Source organism: Ailuropoda melanoleuca, chromosome 2 (assembly GCF_002007445.2).
Source record: "Ailuropoda melanoleuca isolate Jingjing chromosome 2, ASM200744v2, whole genome shotgun sequence".
Lineage (NCBI taxonomy): Eukaryota > Metazoa > Chordata > Mammalia > Carnivora > Ursidae > Ailuropoda > Ailuropoda melanoleuca.
Window position 1 is genome coordinate 173,214,870 of NC_048219.1, and position 16,754 is coordinate 173,231,623.

General features: G+C 41.8%; 1 protein-coding gene across 1 annotated transcript; it reads left to right on the plus strand.

Annotated features, from left to right (window-relative positions):
• Window positions 1-764: 764 nt before the first annotated feature.
• RPE (ribulose-5-phosphate-3-epimerase) lies at window positions 765-16,306 on the plus strand. Its single transcript, XM_002922352.4, is given in 8 exon segments — window positions 765-886; window positions 7,239-7,318; window positions 12,015-12,154; window positions 12,764-12,802; window positions 12,804-12,899; window positions 13,601-13,687; window positions 15,972-16,060; window positions 16,062-16,306. Coding segments are annotated over 8 exon segments (684 nt in total). The 3' UTR covers window positions 16,093-16,306.
• The last annotated feature ends 448 nt before the right edge of the window (window positions 16,307-16,754 follow it).

A 16,754-nucleotide genomic window follows, 5' to 3' on the forward strand; every position in this document is an offset into this window, starting at 1 on the left:
TACCTGGGTTCACGTAGCTAATCCTTACAACAACCTTAAAGACAGGGAGGATCCTAAGTGACTGCGAGGCCTCCGCCCTAAATCTGGCTCCTTCACCTCTTTAGAAGAGTTCAAACAGGCAGAGACAAGAAGGAATTTTTTGGGTGTTTTTTTCTCCCCCCAAGATCTTATTTGAGAGAGTGAGCGAGAGAAGACAAGCCCGTGGGGGGGGGGGAGGCAAAGGGAGTAGCAAACTTCCCGCTGAGCAAGGAACCCCCAACATGGGCCTCGTGATCCTGGGATCACGACCCGAGCGGAAGGCAGACGCTAAATCGCTTAATCGACTGACCCACCGGTGCCCCTTTGTTTTGTATTTTAAAGGCAAGCACAAGAGCTGGAGAGGAGATGAAAACTGCGCAGATGCAAACAATAGGGAAGCAAAAAGTGAAGTGAGGACAAGAGCCCAGGAGAGTGAACTGCAGGGCATGTAAAGCAAAAAATTAAAACTCCTCGAGTTCTACGAGGCCTGGGAAACCTAAAAGGCTTGTTTCCAGAAGGAAGGTCAAGGGGGAAAAAAAAAGAGCCCGCAGGCTCGGCCCCGCCCCAAAGCCCCTGGGCAAACAGCCCCGCCCCCGGGGAGGAGGGACTTCCTCCCCGCGGGTAGCTGCTTCCGGTAGAGTCCGGAAGACTCTACCGCGAAGAGGCTAGAACTGCGCAGCCAATCGGGGCGACACTTTCGTCTTACCGGGGGACTCGTGGGTAACTTGCTCTTGGGAACCAGCACCATGGCGTCTGGCTGCAAGATTGGCCCGTCCATCCTTAACAGCGATTTGGCCAACTTAGGGGCTGAGTGCTTCCGGATGCTGGACTCTGGGGCCGATTATTTGCACCTGGATGTAATGGACGGGTAACTCCGCGGGGCTCGGGTCATGGTTGCCGCGCGGGGCGGGCTCGGCGCACCTTTATTGAGTGCCTGTTGGGTACACGGCGTCCCTGTATCGCGGAGCGCCTCACTCTAAACGTGGTACTGAAAAAGGGACTGGGGTGAGAGTCCTGAAGGCCCTTCCTGGAGCGAACCCGGGGCGGAATGCTGGGCTGCGACTGCGCCCCAAACCTCCACCTCCTCCCCTCTCCCCCATGTAACGTGTGGTCTCCTAGCACTTGGGACCGGGTCGCAGTCGTAAACCTCTAGGGCACGTCTCTCATTTTCAGTTAGAGAAACTGAGGCCCAAGGGGATAGGCATGACTTGCCCAAGCTCATATAGCTAGTTAGTGGCAAAGCTGGGGAGACAGGTTTGTGTAACGATGAAGAGCTTGGCACCTGTAGTGAGATTGCCCGAGTTCTGCCATTTGATGGATCACCTGGGACAAGCCACTTAACCTCATTGAGCTTCAGTTTCATTATGTGAAAAATGGGAGTAATAATAGGACCTACTGCTTAGGCAACTTTGGAAGATGAAATGAGCTAACACAAAGTATACAGTGCCTGGCATACGGTAAATTCTCTATAATTATTAGTAGTTGTATCATTGTTCGAATTTTGATTTTCCTGTTTATTTTCTCTTCAGGCACCCTGCTCTTCAGGGAGGTCAGTTTTTTGTAAGTAATTTTTAAGCACTGTAGTTACAGCACATAAATCAATATTGTTCAGAATCAGGATGATGCTAGTTTTTGAAGGTGGCTATAAAATGTGGAAACAAACCTAGAGAAAACAGTAGGACTCTCCCAGGATTACACAACATTGTGACAGAGTTGCAAATTGTATTTTCTTGGGTTTGCCAAGTAGTTTTTTGAGCCCCACTTGTAATAATAACAGCCATTACCTTGGGTTGGGGTAGAAAAATAAATTTATTTTAAGTAGGTAAAATTCCTGTGTGACCTCATGCAAATTTGCAAAATTGTGTTATTTACCGAAGATGATCAGTTACTTCCTTTTCTTTTTAATGTCACTCCGGTTACAAGAGTTTTGTCTTCCTTTGTTCTGTCTGGTTAAATCTGTTGTTTCCCTTTTGCATCTCATTCAGTTAGCAGTATCCCAACTGATAACGGCAAAATCTTGACCTTAGAATACTAAGAATTCTAGGCTGAGTGTGTAAGATTGGTAAATATCTCTCACAAAAACTTGATTTTTATTGTGCTATCATATACGTAATTCTGCTTTTCTGGAAAGTTCTGAACTTTCACACGTAACTGAATGGAGTATGTACTTCAGAGATGGGTACATTTTCATGTCTGGGACACAGATTTTGTGTCTGAGACGTACCTCAGGATAGAGTAGGCTACATGTATATGTGTGTAGTTTTTTTTTTTTTTTTTTTTTTTTAAGATTTTATTTATTTATTTGACAGGCAGCGAGAGAGGGAACACAAGTGGGAGAGGGAGAAGCAGGCTTCCCGCTGAGCGGGGAGCGGGATGCAGGGCTCAATCGCAGAACGCTGGGATCATGACCTGAGCTGAGGGCGTGAAGGCAGACGCCCAACAGCAGACGCCCAACGACTGAGCCACCCAGGCAGCCTTGTGTGTAGTCTTTTTAACAGGGAAAGCAATTTCGTTTTTTAAGGAAGTCTTGCACCATGTTTGAGTAACTGAATGGAAAAAAAATTTTGTTCACAGGTCAGGAATACTAATGACAATGGTAGTAGCTAATATTTGGAACACTTAACTATTTCTGTTCTGATGCTCTTCGTGGTTTAACTCACACAACCTTGTGAGGTTGGTGCTGTTATTGGCACCAGCATTTGACATTGGGAAGTTGGACATAGAGAGGTTAAGCCACCTGTCCGAGGTCTCCTAGTTAGGAAATGGAGGAGCCAGGATTAGAAGCAGGCAACAGCTTGTATTGTGTCAGAAATTAATGCCTTCCGTGGGAACTGGGCTTATAGAGAAAATTAACACACACTTTTTCTTCAAAGAGTAACTCTATATGCTTATTTTTGTTATTTATTTCACATCTCTCCTGCTACGCTGTAAACTCGCTGAAAGCAGGGTCTCTCTGGCTCACCTCACTTCTCCTCAGGTAAAGCACCATGACAGGCTTAGTTATAATTGGTTGAATGAATGATTGGATTTATCATAATAGAGGGATTTCTAATCAATCACTTTTGTCCCCTCCCAGCCCTATGGCAGGCCTGGAGTTTATTAAGATAAAAGTATTTGTTTTTTTATTGACTCCTTTCCCCTTTGCCAAGTCACATCTTGGTTTGACAAAATTAAATTCTCCAAGCACCATTTTAAAAACCTTCCCTTTTAACCTTCACAACTTTTTGAGCTAAGAGGTATTTTTATTCCCCTTTTGCAAAGGAGGAAGCTAGTTTAGGGAGATTCAACCTCTTCTTAATGTCGCACCAGCAGAGGCAAAGCTGTCTGAGCTGCCTTGTTTCCTAGTCCAGTTGTGTAAAGGTGGGGGTCTGGACTCCCTTTCCCAAGCTGGCCAGCCACGACTTCCCTTCCTTCCAGGTACTGCCTTCATGCTTTTCTTTTTCCTGGTCCCTTTAAAAAAAATCTCCAGTATTACAGTTTGGATGCACCTGTTGTTTCCCCTTTGTCCCTGAAGGCCCCAATTTCTCTCCTGATTAAAACTGAATGTCTTCATCTTGAAAGTCAGGAACGAGTTTTGGAAATACTGGGGGGGCGGGGTGCACTTCTCTGGTTGGATACTTCTAAAAAAGGACGAGTGAGTTCTCTAGAAAAGAAAATTGGAGAGCATATACACCTGTCCTGAAATGACATTGACCAGAAATGTCTTGGTCTTAAGTGTAGGAACAGAGGAAGTATGCAATTTCTAAATTGGTTACCAGGATTTAAAACTGGGAAGATTTCACATTAGTACTAGATTGCTGACCTTTGACAAACATACCAAGATTTGCCGGCACTGGGTCCACAGCCATATGAGGCCACAATGGGCTCTAGCTGGATGGCCGCCACCATGAGCGAGGCTAGTGGATGTTCTTCATTTGTCTCCTGTTCCCATCCGCCCCGTTGTCCTCCTCCATGATTTCTGCCAGTGCCTGTAGGCATATGAAATTGTGTTTCCTGGTTACAGTCTTGGTACATTGTAGATACCTTAATCGTCTTCTTACCATCTTAGCCTTGTTGGGAGATCTGGTCACAGTTTTATCTGTCTGAAATAGATTGTATGACAATGGTAAACAAAATTTAGGGTTGATGATGGGACATGATGAGAGAGAAAATAATTGTATACTTGTGTTGGAAACGATTATAGCTTAATCTCAGTAATTCTCTGGGGAAAAAAGTACTTTTTTATTGTGTTTTCTTTTTTGCAGAGTTCAGAAAGTACCACTTAGGGGGAAAAAAAGACGGAATAATATAATGATGAAGCAGACTTCTTGATGAAATTTCTCTTCATTAGAGTGAAATAATTTGGTATTTTCCAAGCTGGTCTAATAAGAACTCCCAGGGCATATATCAAGAATTCAGATTCTCAGGTCCTCTTTGGTGTCATAGGGTTGGAGTAGGGCCTGTAAATCCTTCTGTGACAAGTGCTCCCAGGGTTACTGTTGTCAGGCATATTTAGGACCCCTGGACTTGCATGCTTGGGTCTGTTGCCTTTTTTTGTTTCGGCTTAACCATAAGCCTTTGGTTTCTTCTGATGGCGTCGGTAGGTTCCCGTTCTTCCAGTGGCCGTGGTGAACCCAGTGCATTGCATTGATCATCAGTGCAATTAGTCTTACAGTTTGGGGATCAGTAGTTTTAGATGATATTTTATTCTTGTTTCCCAATAAAGTAAAGGTGTATGTTTTTTTCCTCATTTTCTCAAGATGTGTGTGAAAATAGACACAGTCTCTTTTCATTATAAAGGCAACAACAACAAAAAAAGGTTGAGGCAACAAAAGTCCTTCCAGGGCCATGCAGCAAATTACAAGAACAGTGAACAAAATCCAAATCTTTCATTCCAGAGTTGTATAATATCCAATAAGCCTCATTGTCTGCTTCTCCGACCCTCACCTCCGAGTTCTAAGTAAAACACAGTAAGCATCTTATCCATAGCGCAGGCAGTCGCTGCTCTTAGGTGAGCAGTAGAATGATCTTTTGAGTACTGGAAACCGAACCTCCAAGGACCACAGTGTTTCCAGGTGCAGGTGTCCGTACCCATTGGTTCACCTTACCCAGTCCCTCTCAGAGGTGTCCTGAATCCTGACCTCTCCTCCTCCCCTAACTTTCTTTTTTTGTTGTTAGTTATCAGTAGACAGGCAGGTGAGCGTAATAGTTAGGAGCCTGGACTTTGGAGCCAGATGGCGGGTGTTTAATGCCTGCCTCTGGCACTTCTGGCTGTGTGACCTTGAGCCTCTTTTTCCTTGTCTGTAAAATACAGATGATAGGAGCCCTAGAGAGTTGTGAGGTGTTAATGAGTTAACGTATGGAACGTGTTTAGAATGGTGGCTGGCCCATGTAAGTTTCAATTTTTTTATTAGCACTCATTCTGTCTGTGCTCTAAGTTTAGGATCTAAATCATGATTTATTCTCTTTAGCTCCGCACATCTAATCAGTTAACAAATCCTGTCACGTGTATCTTCATTTCCATTCTTACTGTTCCTTCCATTGGCCAACACCTGCCTCCTTTCTTCTAATGTGCTGCCCAGTCCATCTAACTGTTTTATTATTTGCACCCTATTTTTTATTTGCTTCTTGTTTTAATATTATTTTTAAATAAGTAATCTCTACACCCACGGTACTACTCGAACTCACAACTTTGAGAAGGTCAAGAGTCACGTGCTGTATGGACGGAGCCAGCCTGCTTCTGGCTTTAAAACCTCACTTCACATTTACCGCCGGATGGAGTCCAACCACCGAGCCTGGCATTCGATACCCTTAATTGATGTAGTCTGCTGCCTCCCGTTCTTGCATGCTGGCCAAGCTGAACACCACCACCTCTCCCCTTCTTTGAATATAACTTGCTCATTTCTGCCTTTTCTTCATTTCTTTTCCCATCTTTACAAATTCTATTTGTTCTGTAAATCTTTTGATCCTCCCCTCAAAAGTGCCATGTTACTTGCCTCATATTGCCCACTTGTTACTGTTTAGCTGTTCTTGCAGTTCTCATATAGAGTAGTATCTACTGCTTTTAACCAGTAAAGCCCAGAGTGCAGTGGATAAACATAAAGTTTAGTTCTCGGTCATGTCACAGTTGAGTGTGAATGTCCTTCCATGAAGAGATTCAGGGACATCATCTCTTTCCATCCTGTGACCCTGCCATTCCTTAAGGGCTTCTCTACTGACGGAAAGGTAAAGTGAGAGCAAAAAAGGACTACTTCTTAACCTCCTGGTTCTGCAGTGACACCCATCATTTAATTCACAGCCCTTTGGTGAGAGCTAGTTGCATGGGCCACTTGGATGTGAAGGGAGTTGGCTCTCACCAGCAACTGTAACAGTAAGCTCATGGATTCCGTTGAGGCATTAGCCATCTCTTGCCAGTGAGATGGTAAACTTTTCTGGGTAAGCAGGAACTCCCAAATTTCTGGATAAAACCCAGGCTGCTCCTTGTTAGAGGAGGTTTTGTAAAATATTGACGTGAGCTAGTGATAGAAGGACTACCTTGAGTAGGTTGTAATGTGAAGTACTTGGGGTCAGATGTCAGGAAGAACTCATTTGAATCCTGCCTCCACAGATTACGAACTGGGTGGCTTAAGGAAGTTCTTTATCCTGTGCTCTTTGGGGGGGGCGGGTAGAATAGCGTCTCCTTCGTAAGGCTTGTTGTGAAGATGTAGTGAAAGAAGATAGAACACCTGGCATGTTGTTAAGCCCTCCAGAAATGGTGGTCATTAATATATACATCAGGCTTCTTTATTGATAATCTTTAAGAAATGTTAAATAAATTGTCATTTAAAGCCCTGTGACAGACGTGGATTAGAAGTAGCCACAGGCAGCCTATGACAGATGAGGGTTTGAGACCCATGTCAGAGTCCAGAACTTCCTAACTAGTGTGTGACTTGGGCAAGTCATAACTTGAGGGTTTTGATTTTGTCGTCTTTCCATTTTTACCTGTCGGATGCTGAATTATAGAGTTAAGTCTTGTGACGTTGTCATCATTTGTTGAAATATCAAGGAAATCCTGCTTTGTAAAACTGAAATTATCGAGACATTTTTGGTATTGTTTAATACTGTTGATGTTAAATGTTTAATTGCATTGAAACATACTGCAATCACAGATGATCCCCTGTACCCCCATGAGAATACATTTGAGAAAAATACAGAAACTAAATTGAAAACATTTTCAGAGTAAGATTTTGTTTGTCTTATAGGCATTTTGTTCCCAACATCACCTTTGGGCACCCTGTGGTAGAAAGCCTCCGAAAGCAGCTAGGCCAGGACCCTTTCTTTGGTAAGTGGGTGTTATGCTGTCGGAAGCCGATGTGTTGCTCAAGTAAAGGAAAAGTAGATGGTTGATTTCTCAACTTCCAGCCTCATCTTGAACCCTTTCCCCTGCTCTCTGTGCTGAGGCTTCACTGGCTGCTTGTAATAAGCCAAACTTTTTCTTGCTTGAGGGCCTTGGCACTTTTCGCTAATCTCTTTGCCTGGAACACTGTTCAGTTGGCCAGCTCTGCCTTATCTTTTGGCCCTGAATTACTGGCATTTCCTCAGAGAGGCCTTTCTAAGCACCGCATCCTAAATTAACCTTTGTCCAGTTATCCTTTCACCTTCTGAATTTTCTTTTCAGGACTTCCTTCAGTCAGATTACTTTTATCTAACTATAAACTCCTTTAGAGCAGGGATTTAATCGACATTGTTTACTGTGGTTTTCCTAAAGGTAAGCATAGACACAAGATTGGAGCTTAGTGTGATTGTTAAATGAATTTATAAATCAGCCGATTTATGGTTTAGAAGTGATACCAATTCTTTCATGCAATTTGGAGTTTCTACAAGTGGGGCCTATGTGTGCTCCACTGTGGTGTTATAGGGTGAGTTAAGATTTTTAAGAAGACACAGTGACCTGGAAGTTATTTCTCATGAACATGGATTCAATCCACATGTTGTTATTGTTATTGTTCTTTTAAACTAAGTTAGCAGTGGCTTAACCTGACAGATCTCTTGTACGTAAGAAATTTAACACATTTTTATAAATATGTTCTATGTAACTTTTGGAATTATGAAACTTAGATTTTTTTTTTTTTTTTGCCAACTGTGGACCATTTTTATGAAGGAGTCTAGCTGTGTAGTCCATATGGTCGTCACTAGCTACATGAGGCTATTGAAGTGAGTTCAGTTTAAATAAAATGAAAGATGAAGCCGGCATTAACCATATCGCGAGCTCTCGATAGCCACACGAGTCTAGTGACTATCGTATTGTACAGTGCCACTGTGGAACATTGCCACCATCGTAGAAATGTCTCTCAGGCAGAGCCTCTTTATAGGATCCGTGGGCTTTGCACGAAAGAAAATGTACCTTATCGGTTTATGTAGCCGAGGGAAACTGTTCAACTAGCATGTTCACCACTTTGAAGTTTTCAAATAATGGAATGTAATCCTCTGATGACCTCAGCTTTTTCATTACGTTTTAGAAAATGAGTTTTCCAAGATAAATTTGTTAGGAATATCAGAGGTGAAGGGAATGAGTACCTCGCTTGCCTCCACTGCAGTGGCCAGAGTCCTCTGCATCTGGCTTTGTATGGATTTAAAATCATTTTTTTTTCTTTTTCTCTTTTATTTGGACTCGTAGCATCACTTCTCATTGGTGTCTGTGTCTCCTCTGTGTGTGCCTGTCTTACCAGCCCTATTGACACAACCACACACAATCTACTTTTTCTATGTTTAGTTTATTTGCCAATAAACTCACTAATCAGTCTGTCTAGAAGTGGGTCTATAATAGAGATGAATGGACTCCAGATGCTTTAATGTTTGGGTTTTGTGACCTTTGTTTCTTACCTTAAGAAGTGTGGTTTTTGTTTGTTTAATTCTTGGATCTTGATTGTTGTTGAACGAGAATTGATTCATGTGTATATCTAAGAAGTAATTCACAAGTTGCATGTATAACTGCTAAAGTTCTGAACTGTTCAGTCTCAATATTGAGTAGAAATAACCCTTAAGCAATCAGGTGATAGGGAAAATGTTGTTTTTTGTGTTTTGTTTTGTTTTTGTTTTGTGGTTATCTGAATCAGGGGTCTTCAGGTATGGTCTGAGGACCCACAGGAATCCCTTGCAGATGGAATAGGAGGTGAATGCTATTTTCATAATACAGTGTTATTTGCCATTATTTGTACTGATAGAACAAAAGCAGTGGTGAGTTTTTTGGTGTGTGACCTGAATCGAAGCAATGGTATTGAACTATCCAAGGAGTTATTATATTATTCTTTGTCACCCTGTTGTTCACAGTAAATATCCTTGAAGAATCAGTACAGATTATTAATTACAGTAAATCTTGATCCTTGGGTGAGTTTCTTTCACTGCTTTGTGCGACAGAGTGGGAAGTACATGTAAAGCATTTCTGCCTACGGGAGGAGGAGGATGGTTTTCTCGAGGAAAACCACTTGCCCCACACTGAGTTGTGAACTGTTGCCTTTTTCACCAACACTTTTCACGAGAATGAACAACTGGCAGATGAACCATGGTTATCACACTCGGATATTTTACTGACATTTTCTTTAAAGTAACTGAGTTAGCCTGTCACTTCAAGGAAGATACCTCATTTTTGTTTCCACTGATAAAGTTAGAACTTGCAAGTGAAAATTTGAATTTTGAAAAACTTGTGCCTGCGTCTATGAAGTCGCTAACTTTCTGCTGTTTATAGCTTTTCTGATAAAATCTGTAGTGGTATTAACAAGTGGATACAACGAAATGTTCACTGTTTGGAAGATCTGTGTATTTCAGTGAACTAGTGCTTAAAAGATCCATTCAGAGTGTATTAGGATCGGCCAGCGGCTCTCAGTGTAACCAGTAGAGTTTATAGATTCCACACTGCAGCTAACCTTTATAAAAGTCCTAGCTGTAGAGTTTTGGGGTAGAAATAGAAGAATATCCATTGCACTGGTCTGAAAAGGTTATTAATGTATCCCTCCCTTTTCCATGTACTTCTTTCCCTTTCCTTCATATAAAACAACATACTGCAACAGACTGAATGCAGAGCAGATGTGAGAATACGGAGGTCTTCTGTTAAGCCAGACAGGAATAACTTGCAAAAGTGTAAAATAATGTCATTCTTACATTAACATATGATAGATACATTATTGCTTATTATATTTAAATGAATTAATAAGTAGACACTTAAAAATTTCTTAGTTTGGATTTCTAATACATTTTAAATATTGATAAATACAACCCACAGCAACAGCACTTTGGGGGTTGTAGTAATTTTTAAGAGTGTTGAGGAGGCTGATGATTGAGTGTTTGAGAACTGCTGACCTCAGGATGTTAACTACAGGCAGCTTCCCTGACCGGTGGCTCTCTGAACACTAGATTGTCTAGTGAGGGCTGCCTGTGGTGACCACATGCTGGACACTGAACGGCATAGCAGTCTGGTAACTTAAGGAATAAATGAACTAGATATTTTAAAGCAGATTGATTTTTCTTCGTTTAGAACATGAACACCAAATAGAGTCTGTCTTAAAAACAATGTTTTACCGATTGACGTAGGTTTTATTTTTGTTACTTTTGTTAGTTTGGAAATATAAACTTTAACCTTGGCTTCATTTGTCAAGCGGTATTCTCTTTTTCGTGGTAGTTTTCAAAGCCTTATTGCATTCTGTGTTCCTAGTTGAGTTCTAGAATACTGGAAATTTTTTCTTTGCTGTAGCGCAGCTGTATCAGAAACGTGCCTCCTCTGGCAAAAAACAAGCAAAGAAGCAAATTCACGGCTCTTCTAGCACATCCACCATCCACCGGGCGGGGAATACTTACTGTTTCCTTCTTGACAGCATCATTTCTTCATTCAGCCTCTTTTAAGCCAACCTCTTGTGAATTGCTCTTCTGTTTTAAGTCGGGATCCTACGGAAGACCATCAGCCCTGTTTCCCCAGCCTGTCTCCGACTTGAGCACTCCAGTTAGGATGCGGTCAGACTTGCAGTCCTCCCGCACTTTCCTGGATCTCGTGTTGTGTGTCCTGTCCCCTGCCCACCCCCCCAGCCCGAGGCCACTCCCACTGGCCAGAGATGCAGACCCATGAGACCCGAGCCTTCCTGCCAGTTTCAGTGGCTGCTGTCATCCTTGCTCCCCGGTTGACTGCCATGGCCTTCTCAGTGAGATCTTGTCACTTCATCAGGATCCCACCGTGTCCCCCATCATTCAGAATAAAGCCCAGTGGCCTTCAGAGCTCTGTCCTGCTTCTCTGTACCCTGCGGCCCTCCGACCTAATCTGTTCTCCCCTGTTCTCGCCGTGATCCTGACCCCCCTCCAGCCGGCCTCCTCGATGATTGTATTAACTGCCGACCCACTGTCCTGCGTCTCTGTACCCTGTGGCCCTCCTACCTAATCTGTTCTCGCCTGTTCTCACCTGTTCTCGCCGTGATCCTGACCCCCCTCCAGCCGGCCTCCTCCATGGTTGTATTAACTGCCGATGATTGTATTAACTGCCGACCCAGCCTGTGCTGTATTTACTTCTTTTCTTTATGGTTTATCTCCCCCCACTGAGAACGTAATCCCCATGACAGTAGAGGCTTTTGTCTGTCTCTTTTGCTCTGTCCCCGGGGCCTAGAATAGTTAATGGTGCCTTAAGTGCTCGGTAAGATATTGGTAGAATCATTTAATTTAGCTTTCTTATTTTATAAATGAGGAACTAAGTCCACATAGATAATAGGACTTTCTAAAGTTTTTTAGTGTAGCGTTTCCTGGACCTAAGGTTTCCTGAATTCTAGTCCTTACTTGTCACACACAGCACCATATGCCTCATGTGGAAGAGTTTAACCCAAACGCTATCTTTAAGATCAAAGGAAGCTAGCTCCAGCTATACAGAAGGGTAATTATTTAAGAATTATTTTAATGCCAAATAGTTTATTATCCAAAACAGCAAAACCATAGGCTGGCTTCAATAATCTGAGCCAGGTATTTTCCTTTCAGTAATATTGAGGAGATGTGTCTTTTCTTTCTAGATATGCACATGATGGTTTCCAGGCCGGAACAGTGGGTAAAACCAATGGCTGTAGCGGGAGCCAATCAATACACCTTTCATCTTGAGGCTACCGAGAACCCAGGGGCTTTGATTAAAGACATTCGGGAGAATGGGATGAAGGTGAGAGGTCAGCAGTGACAGTAGTGTTTTCTGTTCACTGTCAGTGTGGATGTTTGGGTGGAAGACATGAAGTGAACGGCAGACAAGACCAGACTGAGGCAGTTAGCTGTCCTTCAGCTGAGAAGCCGGAGTCTAAGTATAACCTGTATGTTAGACAAGATTTCTAGATTCCACTCATGTTTCCTGAAAATAACTGCCTTTAATTTTTTTTATTATTTTTTTTAAAGATTTTATTTATTTATTTGACAGACAGCCAGCAAGATAGGGAACACAAGCAGGGGGAGTGGGAGAGGAAGAAGCAGGCTTCCAGCGGAGGAGCCTGATGTGGGGCTCGATCCCAGAACACTGGGATCACGCCCTGAGCTGAAGGCAGACACTTAACGACTGCGCTACCCAGGCGCCCCAATGACTGCCTTTTAGAAACATTTACATTTGGGTACCCTTGTTGACTTTTAAAAAAGTGGTTAATAGTCTGAATAATTTATACATTCCATTTCTGTGTCTGTTCTACTCTTTAAGAATGGAAATTTCTACTGGGTCTGATCTACCACAATAACATAATACAGAAATAATTGCTAATGTGATGTAGCAAATTTGTCTCTGTTATAGGTTGGCCTTGCCATCAAACCGGGAACTGCAGTTGAGTATTTTGGCACCGTGGGCTAATCAGATAGATATGGCCTTGGTTATGACAGTGGAACCTGGGTTTGGAGGGCAGAAATTCATGGAAGATATGATGCCAAAGGTAAAGAGATATTTCATTTGGGGGTGAGGCTTTTATTGTTTGTGTTCATTCAATAATTGAACCGCTTGTGTATTTAGACCTGTCTTCATTCTGAAGGTGGCATGGGAGGGATTCCTCCGTGTCACTGTAATACGGTGTGACAGATGCTATAAGAGATTTAGGTTTGGAAATCAGAAAAAAAATTACATCTTAATCTTGAAATTTCCTTTCAAAGCTATTATCTCTGTAGCCTTTACATCTCTTGGGAGATCTCTTTTCATTGAATATTGAGGGTTTTGTCTTTGTCTTGTTTGCATGAGGTATATTCTCTGCAAAGCCATGACAAATTGAATGCTGTTTCTAAATAGAACAAGCCTTGCTTTTATGAAACTGAATTTGTCTCAGTATATTAAAGAGGAAGGTTTCACCAATCATAATTTGTATTAATAAAAAGTTATCTGTGTGACGGGGCACCTGGCTGGCTCAGTCACAAGAGCACGCAACTCTTGCTCTCTGGGTCCTGAATCTGAGCCCCACGTCGGGTGTAGAGATTACTTAAATAAATAAACTTAAGTAAGTAAACAAATAAATACTGTGTGAGATATTTGGAATTCTGTTGTAGTGGCTGATATTGGCTCTTTGATTTTTTTTTTATTTGGTTTCGTTTATTTTCACCCCACGTACCCACCATGGGAGTCACTTATTTCTTCGTGTGTATCTAGGTTCATTGGTTGAGGACCCAGTTTCCATCCTTGGACATAGAAGTCGATGGTGGAGTAGGTCCTGACACGATCCACAGATGTGCAGAGGTGAGACTGCTCCTCAGCTGTGACCCAGACCAGTGTCCTTTCAGACGTGTCCGGGGCATTGTCTTGTGTGCCAGAGATTCCCCTCCATTTCCTAAGTAGCCTTTCTTTCTGGGAAGAGTATTTTTCTTATTCAAATGTAGAACTATGAAAATGAAGAGCTGGAAGTGATATATTCTTAATCACGTGATCATTAAAAAGTAAGTCCCAGTTATCTGAGTCATGCTGAAGGAAGTTTTGTTTTGTTTTTTTTAAAGAATATGCTGAATGTCAGCCTTTTGGAGATCATTAAGTTTTAGGCCTTGGAGTAAGACATTTTTTCCAAAATAGGGAAAGAAAACATACCTGCTTATAAAGTGAAAAGATTGTTATTTTGTGTAACTGAGGTGTGTTAGTTACTAGTTTGTCTCTTGCAAGGACTGACCAGAGCCATTTCTGATGGACATCCCGGTCTGATATCTGGAGACCTGTGGTCCTTTATGTCGAGGTGGGATGAGTTTTCCCAGGTAGCTAGCTGAACACAGTTAGGCCCTGAGCTTTGTAAGAGGGTGTCAGCCCCATGATCTCAAGGTTGTGAGATCAAGCCCCACGTTGGGCTCCACACTCACTATGGAGTCTTCTTGAGATTCCCTCTCTCCCTCTGCCCCTCCTGCTCATGCTCTCTAAAAAATAAATCTTTTTTTTTTTTTTCTTTCAGATTTTAATTTATTTGACAGAGAGCCAGCCAGCCAGCGAGAGAGGGAACACAAGCAGGGGGAGTGGGAGAGGAAGAAGCAGGCTTCCCAGGGAGCCCGATACGGGGCTCAATCCCAGGACCCTGGGATCATGCCCTGGGCCAAAGGCAGCCGCTTAACGACTGAGCCACCCAGGCGCCCCTCTTTAATTTTTGAACAAAAGAGGGGTAGGGTGCGGGCCCTTCCTGTAACACTGCAGGCCATTAAAGTTTATGCGGCCCATTTTTGTTAAGCAGCATGGTCTAATCTGCACTTTCAGTTTTTTTTTGTAAAAATGCCGTACTTTTCTGCTTGATACTTCTCAAAAGCTTGGCTATGAGATATTTATGGAAGAGGAGCTGACCAAACAATTAGCATGTATCCTTTGACCACTTGTGGAATTCATTTTACTGAACTGTGCTTTGCCATTGGGCTTTCCCTGCTTATATTAAAACACATGTCAAGCTGTAACTCTGCAAAACTAATTTTTTTGTTTGTTAGTTTTATTTTTATGAGGAATGTCGTTGGAGATGTAGTGTGCTGTATCACAGAGTGACAGTGTCTCCTGGGAGGAATTTTCTTCCCCTCTGGGGCCTCTCCCAGTAGCCTCCTGCCCCTTTGTTCTGGTAGCAGATCACAGGAACAGATTGGGTTTCCCTCCTCGAGTCAAATTCTGGGAGCTCAGAGCTAAATTTGGACTTACCTTACTTTTTCTCTTTGCTTCCACATTTAGAAGTACCTTGAAAATCTTTTTTAAGCCCCTCAAACCCTTTCTGGAATGCAGTGAAGCATACATTTAAAAGTGTTTCATTCTTTCTGACATCAGAATGAGAAATTATTTAATGTTGCCATATTATATAGTTTCACATTTTAGCAGTAATTGTCTACCAGTTCATCACTGTTGACCCTTGAATAGCATGGGTCTGAACTGCATGGGTCCTTTCTTACAGTACTGTAATTTTATTTTCCTTATGATTTTCTTAACATTTTTTCTGTAGCTTATTTTATTATAAGAATACAGTATGTAATACATATATGTATGAATCAACTGTTTGTTTTTGGTAAGGCTTCCAGTCAATAGGAGGCTATCAGTAGTTAGATTTGGAGGGGTCACATTACACGCAGATTTCTGATTGCCCAGGGGGTCGGTACCTCTGACCCCTGCATTGTTCAAGGGTCAACTACATCGTTTAAAAATTAAAAGAAAATTCATTTTTTTAGTAGCCTTGTCGGCATTAGCATATTTTGGAGAAACCTTAATAGAACTGAAGATTAAGGTTTTTACAGCTTTTTCTAAATATTAGCAAAGGTGCAACAGTGTAGCTTATTTTAAAGGTGGTTACAAAAAAAGTCTGTGATGTCTTAAAAACATTTAAAAAATAATTTGATATCTTCATTTGTTAAGCGTTTCAACTTATGTCTTCATTGAACTAGATTGCTTAAGTCTGTTCCTCTCAAGGTATCTTTCGTATAAAGTGCTGACAGATGCAAGGATAGAAACTCTAGTCCAGAAATTGTTTTAAGCTTCTGTGCATCTTCCTTTGAAGCATAACCTAAATGTTTACTTCTTCCAGGCGGGAGCTAACATGATTGTGTCTGGCAGTGCCATTATGAGGAGCGATGACCCCAGATCTGTGATCAACCTATTACGAAATGTTTGCTCAGGCTGCTCAGAAACGTTCTCTTGATCGATGAAACCACAAGGAGTACAGTGTTTATGCTCATGAAATCTTTTTACTGGAAGACGAAAATATTGACTATCAAATCCTATCACAGTTGAAGCAGTGCTGTTTTTCTGAGCAGCTGTTCATTCCAGTGACTAAAATCCATTCTGCAGAATATTCCAAGAGGTTAGAAATTGGTGTGTATAACTGCATTCTTAGTGATGGAATTTAAAGATTAGTGTGGTAAAATANTCTTAGTGATGGAATTTAAAGGTTAGTGTGGTAAAATACCATTTTTACTGGGAGACTTGATTTTTATAAAGTAAAAATACAGCTGTATTAAGGTTATAAACAGAAATGTGTCTTAAAGCCTAATGAAGGTGTACTAGCTACTATGAAAACATGTTTTTTTCTGCATTTTAAATCTTCTCGTTTCTTGGTTTTCCAAAGCAAGGGAAGTCCTTATTCCTGTCTCATGTCATTTTTGATTTGTGTGTGCACATGACAATATGAGTAGAATGGAACTTGTGAAAAATCTAACTTGAATCTGGCTTAGGATGGCACACTGTATTCTTCTTAAACACCTATTTTTTTACTTTGCACCTATATTTGATACGTAAAAACTGTAGAAACAGTGTATGAAGCCCAGGGATTTCCGGTGGTCTGTTCTAAAGTGCAGGTATAGATTTCATC